The sequence below is a fragment of the Triticum urartu genome, chromosome 3, assembly GCF_003073215.2.
Source record: "Triticum urartu cultivar G1812 chromosome 3, Tu2.1, whole genome shotgun sequence".
Lineage (NCBI taxonomy): Eukaryota > Viridiplantae > Streptophyta > Magnoliopsida > Poales > Poaceae > Triticum > Triticum urartu.
The window spans coordinates 337130-351315 of record NC_053024.1 but is presented as its reverse complement, the minus strand read 5'-3'; the positions used below and the strand labels follow the sequence as shown (position 1 = coordinate 351315).

Here is a 14186-nt window from a genome sequence, read left to right as displayed (position 1 = left end):
GACCGGTCAGTGATCGGGCCGTCCGCCCAGGCGTTTGGGACGGGTTTGGGACGCCCAACCGTAGATGCTCTTAATGTAGAATATAATGTAGAATAAGTTTACCAGAATAGGACCTCAACTTTCATTTGGTTTAGTGGAAGTTTTGCTTCCCATAAACTTTTGACGGCAAGCTAGCCACCTACCCGTCGAGGCGGTGGACACGACGCTTGCTCGGCTCTGCCATCATCACAAAGAGGTCCAGGGACTAGGCATATGTCAGGTCCAGGACTGCCGCGATATGTGGCGGTGGGACGGCTGCGAACTTCGACCAGGGCGGTGCGTTGCACCTGCCCCACAGGCTCTGCTCCTTGTCGGCGTACTCTAGCGTCATTAGGGTGCTCCGGGACGACGAGTTGCTACCGCTGCCTAGGTAGTGGCGAATGCGGCCGCGTGCCTACGCAGTGATCGGCGCTCCTCCTTGATGTGGCATGGCAGCAGAGAGAGCTACAACTCCTTCATGCAGCATGGTGGCAAAGAGAGCCGCTCCTCCTCTACGCGCCGGGCGGCAAGAGGGGCTCCTCCTTGACGCGGCGTTCGGTATGGACGCTGCGGTTGCGATGGGGAGAGCGCGGAGGGGAGGGGCGCTCTGGCTTTCACGCGGAGTAGGGTCTCCGATGGCGCCACAGGGCCGTTGACATGGAGGACGGAGCGATGGAGCATTACCTCCATCTGCTGCTCGCACTACTTATCCGTGATGGTGAACAATGGCACATGACTCGCGGCTGGTCCTCCTTGTCGTTAGAGGAGATGACGATCTCCGCCTTCTGCGAGGAGCCGCCCGTCGACGAGGATGACGGCCTGGAGTTCGAGGGCGGTGGCGCCAAGATCCTCCGGAGCCGCCGCTGCCGGCGCCGAGGCCCACGACTTGCCCGCAACCATCCCCTGGGTTTGCCTCCGGTTTGCGGGTGCGGGAAAGTGCGTACGGATGGCTGAGCGAATCGATACAGGACCGCGTTGAATGGAAGAACACGTCCGGAGGTATGCAGGCGGTCTCATGGTCCGGATTGTACTTGCTCTCTCTTCCGTATAAGCGGCTATAAGCCTGCTATTATACTTGCTCGTCTGTTTGTCATTGTGCTGTTGTGTTTATTACTCCCTCTGTCTCCATACTTGTTAGTACTAGGACTACTTATAGTGGGGAGTAACTTCGACTAGTAACATGCATATTTTACTAGTCTATGTTATTACCTTCATAGTGGGGAGTACCATATGTGTGGTATCATGGAACACTTAATTTATTAGCTTGTAGACTCATTTTGGTTGGTGTGTGATGTTACTTATAGTATGTCATTTCTCTCCTCATTAAATCATTAAATCATTGTCAGATAAGTAAATTTAGTGAGTTGGACCTTATATTATTGCTGAAGTTACTCACATTGTGGGTAGTCTAAAGTTGATACGAAATTGAGTAACTTATTTTAGGACCGAGGGATAGAAGTGAGTAATGATGGGCTCGATCCCCATGCCGCCCGGCGCCGTGGCACCGCATTAGTTCAGGCTGCTTCCAATGGATTGGTGCTTACATGAGGTGCTAAGCATATTAAATACTTTAGCAACTAAAGATTCCAATGCATAGGTGCTTAATTTGTTGATGCTAAGTACCATTCATTTAATGATTTTGCAACTAAAGTTCTTCATGCATTGGTGGGATCCTTCCATTTAAGTGTTTTGCCTAGGTTCTCGCGCTTGACATTGTTTCTTTCTGGGATCACCACACTCATCTTTTCTTCTTAGACTAGCCACAATGGAGAGTAACATACACTAGTAACATACACAGATCCCTAGACTATGTTACTACCTTCATAGTGGGTAGTAACATAGGTGTGGTGTCATGCAAAGCTCCATTTATTATGTTATAGACTCATACTGCATTGGGACATGTGATGTTACAGGAACTACTCCCTCCATCACAGTTTGTTGGGCGCATCTTGAAAACCAGATTTTTTCACAATCCCACAGAAATAGGGCGCATCTCATTAACTATCCTATTAATTGGGGCGCATTAGGCTGCTTCCATTTCTCTTCCTTAACCGCATGCAAGTGTGAACATGAATGATTTGTGCAGCGCATGCAAGTGTGAACATGAGTGCAAGTGGGAATCAGTTTCTTTATTTTCTCGGCATGGCCTCCCGCAGCATGCAAGTGTGAACATGAGTGCATGCAAGTGTGAACATGAGTGCATGTGAGGCCTCCTCTCCCTCTCTCTCCTTCGGCTCCTTTTTCATTTTGTGTTTGCATTCACAAGTGTAGGCAGCAGGGTACTATAAAACCCCATATGTTTGAGTCCATGTGGCACACAAACCCGAACCAATGGACTGCAAGGATGGCCTAGGCGTGGTGGAGGTTCCTGCCATGGAGGAGATGCAAGGCGTGGTGGAGGTTCCTGCCATGGAGGAGGTGCAAGGCGTGGTGGAGGTTCCTGCCATGGAGGAGATGCAAGGCGTGGTGGAGGTTCCTGCCATGGAGGAGGTGCTAGGCGTGCTCGACGTTCATGTCGTGAAGGAGGTGGTGCAAGAGCAAGAGGTCGGAGGGCCGGTGCAAGAGCAAGAGGTGGTACGCAAAACCTACTCCAACCCGACCTCAACTTGTGAGGTGTGTATTCATACGGCTTTGTGCCTCAAGTGTGGCATTCGCGGTGAGGCTTCCATATTCCTTTGCTTAGGATGTAGGCTCTCGGTACCAAAAGATTTGCGTTCTTGCGAGTCGTGTGGAAATCCTTGCCTCTGTGACAATTTTTGGTGCAAAGATTGTGCGTCTACGGTGGCGATAAACAAAGATGGGGTATGCATAAGGTGACGTCGCAACCCATCTATCTATCTCGAGGACGAAAAGAAAGCGCATAATGTGCCGGATAGTCAAGTTTAGATTCACCGGATGATGAAAATAAAGTGAGTTATAATGGTTTTATATGCTTCAAGTTTATAACATTACATGATCTTATGTAAGGAAGTGATGGAGGGAGTATTGCCATATGATCTTATGTAAGAAAGTGAGTATGAATATGGTTTTATATGATCTTATGTTTAATATGATCTTTTCATGTAATGTTATATGAAAATGGTTCAATGATAAGCATAAATTTTTCAGTTCAAAACAGTCCAGTACACACCACTCAAATGCACCCTCAAAAACCAAACACACAAGGGAGTAAGGTTAATGAAACTAATACTCGAATAGTAGCACCATCACATGAGGCAGTACAAAACAGGCCACAAAATATTTGATAAGGTTAATGAAACTAATACTCCAACTGTAGCACCATCACATGAGGCAGTACAAATCATGTTGAGTTCAAGAACTCAATTGCCTGCTCAACATATTCTCGATCAATCGTCAAACGAACCGGGAGAAGTCCTTTTCTCTCTAATGCTTTTTTCTTCAAGTGAGGAACCGCGTAGTGGATAGACCCCTTGTGCTTGATGATCTCTCTCATGCATGCTTGATGACTCAACCAGATCCTATTGAGCTTTTGATGGGGGTACTCAGCTAGGGATTGATTAACCTATGACACATAACAGCAAGAAAACTCAAATCAGTACATAAGCAAGTAGCTATGTATCACAAATAACATATAAATACTCAAATGGAACATTGCAAGACCTTTTGGACAATCTCAGCTAGGGTCTTGGGCATCTTTCTATGGAACATGGCTTGAATTGAGGCAAACCAACCAAGATCTAATATGTTTGTGTCAGGAGAATTAGGTGGTTGGTATATCATCCTAATATCCCAACCACCCCTAGCAGCTTCCTGCAAAAAAAGTGGATCATCTGGTTTTATATGAGTCCTTGCATTGTCCTGCTGTACGTAGATGGTGTTCCATCTATCGCTCTCAGGCCACTTTTCCTTTATAGCCGGCAATACGTATTTCACTAAGTATTCCCGACTTTTCTCCCTGTCCACTGTATGGCAAGGCTTCAGCTCCCATGTCCCTCTCAACCTATGGATATAGAAATAAAGTAAATAATGTGCACATAAAAATTTAGCAGAAAGTAGGAGTAGTAACAAGAACAATTGCGGACCTGTTTTGACTCTTCTTTTTTGCTTGCACCCACTCTGTGTAAGCCCAAACCCCAATCTTGCCATCAAAAACACAATTGCCTTGAGCATCATACCTTGGTCTAGCCATTGCGGACAAGAACATAATTTTTTGAATGTGGTTTTTATGTTTACATTCCCGGTGTGGTGCATTCTCTCTATGGCTCAAATACATGTTCCGGGTCTTCTGCGTGTGATAAAACCATTTCTCATCTATATGAACCACATCCATATCAGCCCTAAATGTGGGTTTGATACCGCTTAGGGATGTTAGGCTACATGGCTCAAGATGCTTAAGAGCATACTCCACACGAGCCCTTTGATTTTCATCAGTCAAGGCAGGCTTCAATTCACTCGTTATTCGTCTAATTTCCTTCATCTTCAACCTACAAGAAAATATAACAACCTATATATCAATGACATACACATTTGACATGTAGAAAATTGACATATATCAATGTATAACGCTCACCTTCGCCAAACAGTGGAAGTTGACACGTTCATATGTCCAGCAACTTGTTCTAATGTTGTTCTCTCTCCAGGTGGGATGGCCTTCAATGCATCTATGTTGAAATTAATCTTCTTCCTTCCTGATTTGAGCTTCCGATTGTTTTTGACCCCAGTAATGCCACCGCCTCTTTTAGCCTCCTGCCATACCCTTTGCACTATCCTCCTAGGACAAATACAAACTACCGCAACAGCTTTATAAACTCCATGCTTCAACCTTTTACTCGTACCATTACGGGCAATGATCTCAGCATATATGTGACGCTTGTCATCGGTACTGTACTGTCTTCTTGTCTCCTTGTTCGACATAACATCTAGATGCATTCGAGAAATAATTAGACAAACAAAAAATATGGAATATCAGTGAAAGACAAATATGTTCTAAATGTGCTTACTCAAATCGATAGGTTGTCTTTGGGTTTGAACAGCCTCTTGACTAGGAGGGTATTCGTCGGCATGGGAAAAATTTGGGTTGTATCCAGTACCTCGGTAGCCAATGGTACCCTCATTTCCACCAATACCTTGTAGTAACAGAAAAGGAAACATATTAACCATGAGATTTTAGTTGATAATGTACATGAAAATTACTGTCTATGATTACAAGGCCGAACCTGTTGTGTTCTCTCCATTCATCATGTTGAGTTCTAGACCGAAGCCAGTTCCTTGGATCATGCACACGTGACAAGAGAACACATATTACTACCAAACCAGAAGCATGATCTTGATTCAAGGGCAAACCACAAAAATTGCATGATCTACGAGACTAGAGGGTTTAGGGTTTACCTTCTGTGCTTCCACCATGGGAGGATCCTTCTCTGCTCCGATTGCCACCGGCGCCGGTACTGAACGTGAAGCCCAGGGACTCGCTGCCGCCGCCGCCAAACGATATCCCGCCGCCACCGCCAAACGAGATCGCGCCGCTGCCATTGATGAGGTTAAACCCCACGAACGTAGAACTGCCGATCCCTCCGCTGCCTGTACCAGCCTCGCCGACGGAGGCACTCCAGTTCGAGGAACCAGCCTCGTTAGGTGCCGGAGGGCGAGATGGGCATGCGAGGCCAACGCGCCGTCGAGGCAAAGTAGTCGGAGGAGGAAGATGCTCGAAACCAGCCGTGCCGATGGAGAAGGAAGGAACACCCGCGCGTCCGGTGAGACCAAGAGGAGGAAGTCCTCCGGGCGGCGGTGCTCTGGGCTGGAAAGCGACCCTAGAAAGCCCACAGAGGCCAAGAGGAGGAGGCCGGCGATCTGCTGCACCTTGCTGCGGTGGCGCCATTGGAGAGAGGAGAGAAGATGAGCGCTGTCTGTTCGTGTCCCTCCTTCGCCGCAGCTACTTATAGAGCGGAACACCGGCGGGTACATCGGCGGGAGCTATTTCAACTCCGAAAATTTCGTTTTAGATTTGGCAGCGGAGATCGGCGGGAGATTTTGATCGCCAAAAAGGAAACTGTGCGGGGGAGAAAGGAAAGTGCGCGGGGAGAAAGGAAGGCGCGGGAGGAAGAAGGAAACTCGCTAAAATCTCGCTCTAAACCGTCTCCACCAATCCATGCGATCGGCTCCTTCTTTTACCGGACGGGGAGGTTACAAAGCGTTGGTTTAACGATTTATTAGGCGCATCTCCTTCAATTGAGCAGCTCCAGCGCCTTCTTAATTCCTACCAATCACACCTCACCTTGGGCTCAGAGATACGCGAGATACGCCCAACAAACTGTGATGGAGGGAGTAGCTAAGTTACTAGAACTACCTCCCTCTTCATTAACTCATTGCCACATAGACAAATTTGTTTAGTTGGACTTGAAGTTACTGCTAAAGTTACTCCCACTATGGCTAGTCTTAATTTCCTTGCCACATTATATTTTTTGCCTACATGACAGTCTTAACACCTGTATAAGGTAGAGCATTGGGAGGCGCCTCAGTCAATAATTGATGGAAGCGAACGAACTGCAGGAAAATGTCTCATCGAATCGCATGCATGCGTCACGCCGGTGACGCAAGCAAGGCTGACGAACCCCAAGATTGATCAGCTAGCTGCGCTGGCGATGCCAGAATTGTGCCAGCCGCGTCTCTCTCTCTGTCTATTTTTGAAGAAACCTCTCTCTCTCTAGATAGATCGATCGACCTTGATATCACACATGACGTATGCGTGCATGACGCACGTATATATCCTCGTGAAGAAGCCTCGTTGACACTGACACAATATTTGGGCATGTCCAACGCGGACCCAAAACAGAATCTTCCTCGCTATCGGCGCCGGCCGGAACGTGTCGTCCTTATCGTCACGGCGAGGCACGAACGGCGTGGACGTGGCGATATTGTCCTCAAATTCCTCCTCCGCCGCATCGGTATCATCGGTGCTGCCCCAAGGTGACGAATCCTCGATTGAGCTTTGAACCATCGACTCTGGTTCGGCTTTTGGACTATGCTTCCGCTAAAATTCAGAGCCCGAGCCCAGCCCGGATGTCAGGCTCTAGGGTCAGGGTGCCATTGCTCATGTCTATATCACGTCAAGGAGAATATCAAATGGAAAACAACATTTCAAGAAAACTTCATGAAAATCACATTTTAAAGTTTACTAGTCAATATATACGTACAATGCACGTTAATTTGGAAGTATATTAAGTGTATCCGGATATTAAGTAAGATATTACTTGCGTGTTATTGTATGATTAGCACTATATTTGGCATGAAATTAACTGCACGCTAAACGTGTTAAGCGCTCGACATTAAAGCAGTCTAAGTCGTTGGATTGACATGATTTGATGGCTGAGATTAATTGGATCTGCCCCTTTGGGTCTTTTTATATTGGTATAGATGAAGAATATAGAAAAAACATGAGCTTTTAAGTGGGTGATGTCTTGTTGCCATAAGAAATTTCGAGTTAAAACACATTATGAGATGTGAGCTATTGTAAAAAAAAATTCAGCAAATAATAGTGACGATACTGTTCGGCACTATTCAATGATGATTTTGCTACTTTTACAGCTCACAACCCGTAATGTGTTTGAATTTGAATTTTTGTATGGCAATAAGGACCACACACACATGTATAAAAACAAAGACTCTCTCACACACACATGTATACAAACAAAGATTCTCTCTCTCCCTTTGTCTCTCTCCATCTCTCTCATACATGCACATAATATCGATGTGCCTTTCACCAATATGAAGAATGTGCAAACAAATGAATGGCTTATCACATCCAAAAACCATCCATCCAAGATATGCGTGGTCGACGCATGCATGCATGCATGGCTTATCACTAGTTACCCCTTCCAAACGTCACCATTGCATTTCTCGCGACAATATCTTTGAAACTAGACCCCATGTTAATTTGTTTGACAAAAAAATTTCAAAAAAATGAATAGAAAAAGGAATAAAAAATAGAAACACATTCCGTGCTTTTCACTTTCCGGGATGCATAGTTGTGCTCACCGGTGAAGCACAACTATGCTTTGATCCTTGAATCTCCATTGCTAAGAGCATCTACAACTGCGATAGACAAATCCGGCCCCTCAAATGCCTGGACGCATTCGCAGACACTGACCGGTCATGCCTCATATAGTGCAATCCACATTCGTACACGTCAATTATTATATCTCAAATCCATACAAATTCATGCAACTACATTCATGCACACACATCGTCTGGCTACTCTGTCACTACTAACTAACATGCCATCAAACTACCAAAATTTGGCATGTTTGGCTATGGTGGAGATCATCCACGGCCGCCCTCCCGGCGCCCTTGCTGTCCTTCTCGCGGAAGTATTGGTCGAAGACGCATTATGGATCGAGCCCGATCTGCTCATCGCCGGAGGTGTCCTCATCATCGTTTTTCTCCTTCTCCTCCTTCGATGGCAGCCGGTCATGGCATGGACCTCCCGATTCTGCTCTTGGATGAGGGAACGCATGTTGCTCCGTTGCCGTTTCTTCACAATGCAGGTGCAGATGGCTTCCTTCTCTCCAGCCACCCGCGCCGCTGCATCAACCTCATCCCCCACTGCCATTTTTTTCACGATATACGGGCCTCGATGGCCCTTATCCTCTCCTTCCCACAACGGGCAGCCCGTTTCCAGTGGGACTCGTAGTCTGCCCGTTGGGTGATTGGGAAGGAGTGATTTTCAGGTAGCCGGAACCGCAATGATCCTGCCTGAGAGGACCCGAGCGCCCGTTGAGCCGACGCTATGGAGTCGCGCCGGACAGATCCGTCCGTCGGTCGGGCGCTGTCCTCTCGGGAGCGACGAAGTGCGATGAGGACCGCCATTGCCTCCTCCAACCCGTACATGATGACACCCTAGTCGATGGATCTGGACTGGTCAGAATCAGATCCGCTGCCCGCCATGCCAGAGGCAGCAGGATATCACCGGAGGTGAGATCGGGTGGCAGAGGGGAAAGGAGTGTGAATTGGCTAGGGTTTGGTCCAACGAGCGAATGAGGACGAATATATGTGGGGTCGGGTGGGCTAGTGTGGGCCGGGTCCAACGTGGCGGGTGTGCCCGGGCTCGCCCGGGCTCCCCATATATATTCGGCCGGCATTTGGGCTGGATATGAGGGTGTCGGTTAGTCCGGGCGTTTGAGACCCGTTTGAGGCGTCAATGACCGGGTTGGCTGCCCGGGCGTTCGAGGATGGTTTGGGTCGTCCGGCCGTAGATGCTCTCCATGCTGTTATAGTTTCATAATGTGATAGAGCGCACATGCTGGATCGATTTTAGGGCGTTCAGCAGACAATGGACATATTATAAAATTATGGTCGCCACGACTTATGCAAAATAATATGTATTTCTACTTGAATTCACACTCTACATGTTATGTATACATGACTGACGTGTATAGGAGTTGTCAATTCACCTAATTTAAGCACTTTCATATTGCTAGTGACAATAAATTAATTCAAGATTTAGTTGTGGCAATTAGTTGACAGAAAATGCAGTAATGTGTTTATGGTTTCGTCTGACATATAAGATGGAAGAGACAAGAACAATTAAATTAAGCAATCACATGCGGTATTTTGGTCGAGTTTACACTCGTCCGCGCACCACCTCGCCCGGAAGAGATCAACTAAACACGCCATAATTTAAAGTCGTAATCTCACGATCTTTTGGTCAGGATATCATGTTTGTGTGCATCAAGGTGATGTACCTGCTGGGGGTTTAACCTCCTTTTCCAAAAAAATCATGTCAAATTCGACACTTCGTAAAAGTTAACATTGTTATCCAGGTGCTATATTTCTCCATTTGAATCAATATGGGGGCTGATCCACATGTTATGGTGCATAATGTTATATTTCACCTTTTACAGAGCTACTGTTGTGAGAAACAATCACAATAAAAAAGAAATTCTGATGCGAAAAAAAATACATCAGTCACTTCCACGCGCCAAATAAAGTATGTACACATAGACATGTAGATTGATTCCTTGCTGTTGACTTTTGGGCGGCGCCCAATCACCCTCTTGTTACAAGGAAGAAAGCCAAGTGGAGCATGGGCCCAAACGCCATCACATCTTCATTCGGCACGTTTACATGCATGTAACATCGGCCTAGCTCTACCTTTCGTCCATCACTTCTCTTTTTCTTTTGGAACGTCAGCATCAATATATTTGCTGATTCAGTATATAGTATATTCAATTGTTAGGCAAGATTCATACTTTACTAAATCTTTCTACCATACACACCCTGACATCCACATATATTTTGTACAAAGTTTAATTAGTTTGGAGACCAGAATATACTTTTTGTCAAAGAATTATTAACTTGACTGTCAATGTCAGGCCAAAGTCTTGATGTCGAAACTATTTGTTCCTTTCGCCAATAAATTTGTTCTCGACGTGCAAGTGCAATATATATGTAGTCTGAAAAAGGCCTTGTGCGTCCACGAGGTTGAATTTCTTTAATCTGGCCAGAACCACTAGCTAACTAAGGAATTAATATTTATATGTGGTGGCAAAATTGCGGCCGTTTAGTTAAATAATTATTGTTAAGTCATACTGCTCTTTTTGTCCCAGTTGCACGGTCGATAATCGGGATACATATTGCACAACTCATGGCCATGGATTTGTTCATGCACCTCCACCATGCAATTAGACAACCAAACATTTACCATAATTTAGATATCGAGCAATTAGTACATGGAGTGCACTCCAAATATTTATTTTCCAAAAAAGTTCTCCAGTGATGTACTAACACAGATGCTATTGGTTGGAGAGGCTGCATGCAACGATCGAGAAATATCAATGGATCAAGGTATGGTAGCTCAAAACGTGTTACTATAAATTATAGAGGGTGATAATAGATCGAAGGTTGATCAACTTTTTTCCATACATTGATCATGTTGTGAGTTCAACGCTAAGGTGTTTTCATCCCTAATCATAGTCGTTAATGAGCAGACATCATGTACCATTCGTGGGATGTTTATTTATACGGTTGAGTGTTTTTTCTTACACAAATCGACTTACTACCACACCAATGCCCCCATTCGTTCGGAAATTCTTGAAACGTCTATGCCAATTCTGGTGCTGAAGGCCTGCACAATAACAAGAGAGAAATTTATGAAATTAGTTAACTAAATTTGATGCAATGTAGATAACTTTATAATATGATATTTAGATAGAAAATCCTCCATCACAATATGCAATTTTTTTGGAAGCCTCATCTAATTGAATTTAGCTCATACATTCTGGCCACAAGACAGAGGCAAACAAAGATGGAAATCAATTCGAACTTCTAGGCCAGCTTCCCCCCTTCTTTCGTTTCTTTCTATCGTTCTACAGCCTAAGAAAATGATTGGACAGGAATCTATAGCTCCACAGTTTCACATACGCACAGGGACACTCTTATATTTTCTTTTGTGCCTTCTACTTGTGTATATGTTGCTATTTCAGTTTAATGTTACCTTAGAAACTAACATTACCCGTCAGATGAGTATGAACACATATTTTTTATAAGGCTATCAAACTAAGGTTCCAAAAAGGAAAAATAATATTGACACAAAAATCATTTCAATCAGCAAATAATGCTTTTAATGATACAATTTTAATGCCACATAAACTATATTTTATTGGTATAATTAATTATTGGTCGAAACCATAATCCTAGGAGTCATGTGGGCATTACGTTTTGCAGTGTATGTATGTACATACCCGGGAGTGTATAGTGTAGAATATTCTGTCGACAGCAACAAAGTGATTAGCGTTAATGATGACGGCCCCTTCTTCCTCAAGAATGGTGATCACCTCATGGAGCTTGATAGGCCTCTCCATGCTGCATATCAGCCTCACCTCCATGCTTGCATCGTCGTATTGCCGCACCTCCACTACCCGTGGTGCTGCCTCCAATTTTTTTCCTCCTTCTGGTGACCCTGCACCGCTGCTCGTGGTAGCAGTGATAGTGGGCGTCGAGATGCCACTAACTCCCAGTAAGGTAGCCATGGCTTGTGCAGAGGCCTTCTTGTGTTGTAGATCATCGACCCTTTCCTTGAGCTTTTTGATGTATGATGCCGCCACATCCAGGCTGCCTAGCTGGCTCAATGTATCCTATATATGCATTAAAGGAACAATAATATAAATATATTATGAAGTGATATTTTTTTATTTGATGACATGATTTCCTTGGCTGATAGTCTTGATAATGGACGAGTTGTATTTTTTCCCAGTTTATTTATGGTGATGCATGTGATTACAAATAACAAACCTTTTGGATTTGAAACTATATTATTCATAGCATCTTGTGTAAACCCATACTTTCAAACATCGTGCTATCTCGGCGCTATAGCGTTTAGAGGGGCATCATGCTAAGTCGATTACCACCAATTAACGCGCTATAGCACTAGTTAGCGCGCTAATGCTTCTTCCGCTACTAGCCACAGTCCACTATTTAAAACTTGCGTAAAAAAAATTTGGATATCCTTTAATCGACAGTGTGTTTTTACTCTTTGCTTAATAATATGGCTGTGTGAATCAATTGATGCAGAAGTCGGGGTAATCCTCCTTAAAAAAACAATGTGTTTGGACTTTGCATTTGTTTTCCAACCGTACCTCGACATGGCATGAGCTCCAAACATAGCTCTCCATCCGTCCCATAATGTAAAATTACCCAACAAACATTCTTAATTTCCATTCTCCACTTAAATATTCACAATATATAAACTCATTAGTTTCTGGACACGATGAGATCATGACATAAACATGGAGAACTGGAGAGAAACAACTAACTAGCTATCAATCAACTATATAAGAAAAAAGGGAACAAGCTAACATGTGAAGAGAAGTGTGTTTTTTCATTACAGCGTGGGGGAAGTGTTCTTTTGGGATGAGGGACGCGAGCTTCTCGCAGAGCGCCTTCATGCGCTGCCTCCTCTCCCTCTCCGACCTCTTCTTCTCCATAGGTGACGCCGTGCCGCCGGCCACCCTGGCCTTCATCTCCATCTAGCTTAGCAGGGAGAGATCGATCTGCAGCCACGGTCTTAATGCTCTAGAACGAAATTTAATTGTAATGGAGAAGAAGATACCGAGGTGCAGGCAGATGCTAGGTTCATGGCGGCAGCTCTAGCTAGGTAGGTAGGATGCGATGGAGGAGGAAAAAGGAGTGCGTGGTAAGGGCTGGCCGGATCTGAGGATATATGCTAGGCCAATGGGTGTATAGAAAAAATGCCAGCTATATATTGTGTTCAAAATGTGTGTACAGATATACGAGGTATATGTGTGGCTACAGTAGTGGATTTCAGTACGTACACATGCTATTGGTTGGAGAGGGATGGAGAAATTTCAACGGAGCTTTGCAGCTGCGTGTTGTTGTTATATGCTAGCAGCAGCGTACGAACGTATTGCAAAGCTCCGTGTGTTCCGGTGACAAAGGTGACAGCAGCTTGTGCATGGATCCATTGGTTAAACACGTAGGATCCAGCGCATAACTCCCGGCCGTGGGCGATATATACAACTAGCATAGCATGCATGATTGGTGCAAGTGGGAGTGGGCCTTCAGCCATATGTACCACCTAGGCACAATAAACCTTTTTTTTTTTGCCAAAATGTCAGATCTATGATAAAGATTGCCCGGAAGTACAAATCACCTCAAGCATAATAAAAATTACATCGAGGTTCATGGACCACCGAACGACTATTGTCTCTCCCATATTGTAGCCGCCCTGACCTTGTCGATGACAACCGGGAAGTCTTTGTGCACGTGCCCCTAAGGACCAGCGCCAACAACTAGTTATATGAAGTTTTTTACGGGATGTTTTTTGGGACCTGTAGGGGTTGCTCTAATACTCCCTCCATTCTAAAATATAGTGCGCCCATGCTTCCCGAGGTTCAACTTTGACCATAAATTTAATCAATAAGACCAACTGCGGCGGGAGAAAAAAATATATAATTGAAAACTTCTTTCGAATACGAATTCACTGATATAATTTTTGCTCCCGCCACAATCGGTCTTGGTAGTTAAATTTACGGTCAAAGTTGAAGTACGGGGATAGAGGAAGCACTACATTGTGAAATGGAGGGAGTAGCATATTTCCAGGCCAACAACTTGTTATATGAAGTTGTCACGTCAAATATAGCCCAACTAATAGTCACTTGTACAATAGTTAGTCGTACTAGTATATTATTAAT

The 14186-nt window shown here is 44.8% G+C and overlaps 1 protein-coding gene and 1 long non-coding RNA gene across 2 annotated transcripts; both read right to left on the bottom strand.

Annotated features, from left to right (window-relative positions):
• Positions 1–3324: 3324 nt before the first annotated feature.
• LOC125542223 lies at positions 3325–4017 on the bottom strand. The gene is made up of 2 exons (XR_007297813.1): positions 3640–4017; positions 3325–3541 (listed from the first exon to the last, which is right to left on the bottom strand). It is a non-coding gene; the product is annotated as an uncharacterized LOC125542223 (long non-coding RNA).
• A 6889-nt stretch (positions 4018–10906) lies between these two features.
• LOC125542204 (transcription factor bHLH168-like) lies at positions 10907–13001 on the bottom strand. The gene is made up of 3 exons (XM_048705157.1): positions 12861–13001; positions 11718–12110; positions 10907–11101 (listed from the first exon to the last, which is right to left on the bottom strand). The coding sequence occupies exons 1-3, from the start codon at positions 12999–13001 to the stop codon at positions 11033–11035; spliced, it is 603 nt and encodes a 200-aa protein (XP_048561114.1). The 3' UTR covers positions 10907–11032.
• Positions 13002–14186: the final 1185 nt, after the last annotated feature.

Coding starts and splice junctions, on each gene's coding strand:
- LOC125542204 (XM_048705157.1), bottom strand. CDS start 13,001: ATGGAGATGAAGGCCAGGGTGGCCGGCGGCACGGCGTCACCTATGGAG. Junction 12,111..12,860: donor AAGAACACTTCCCCCACGCT/GTAATGAAAAAA, acceptor ATGCATATATAG/GATACATTGAGCCAGCTAGG. Junction 11,102..11,717: donor TCTACACTATACACTCCCGG/GTATGTACATAC, acceptor GTTATTGTGCAG/GCCTTCAGCACCAGAATTGG.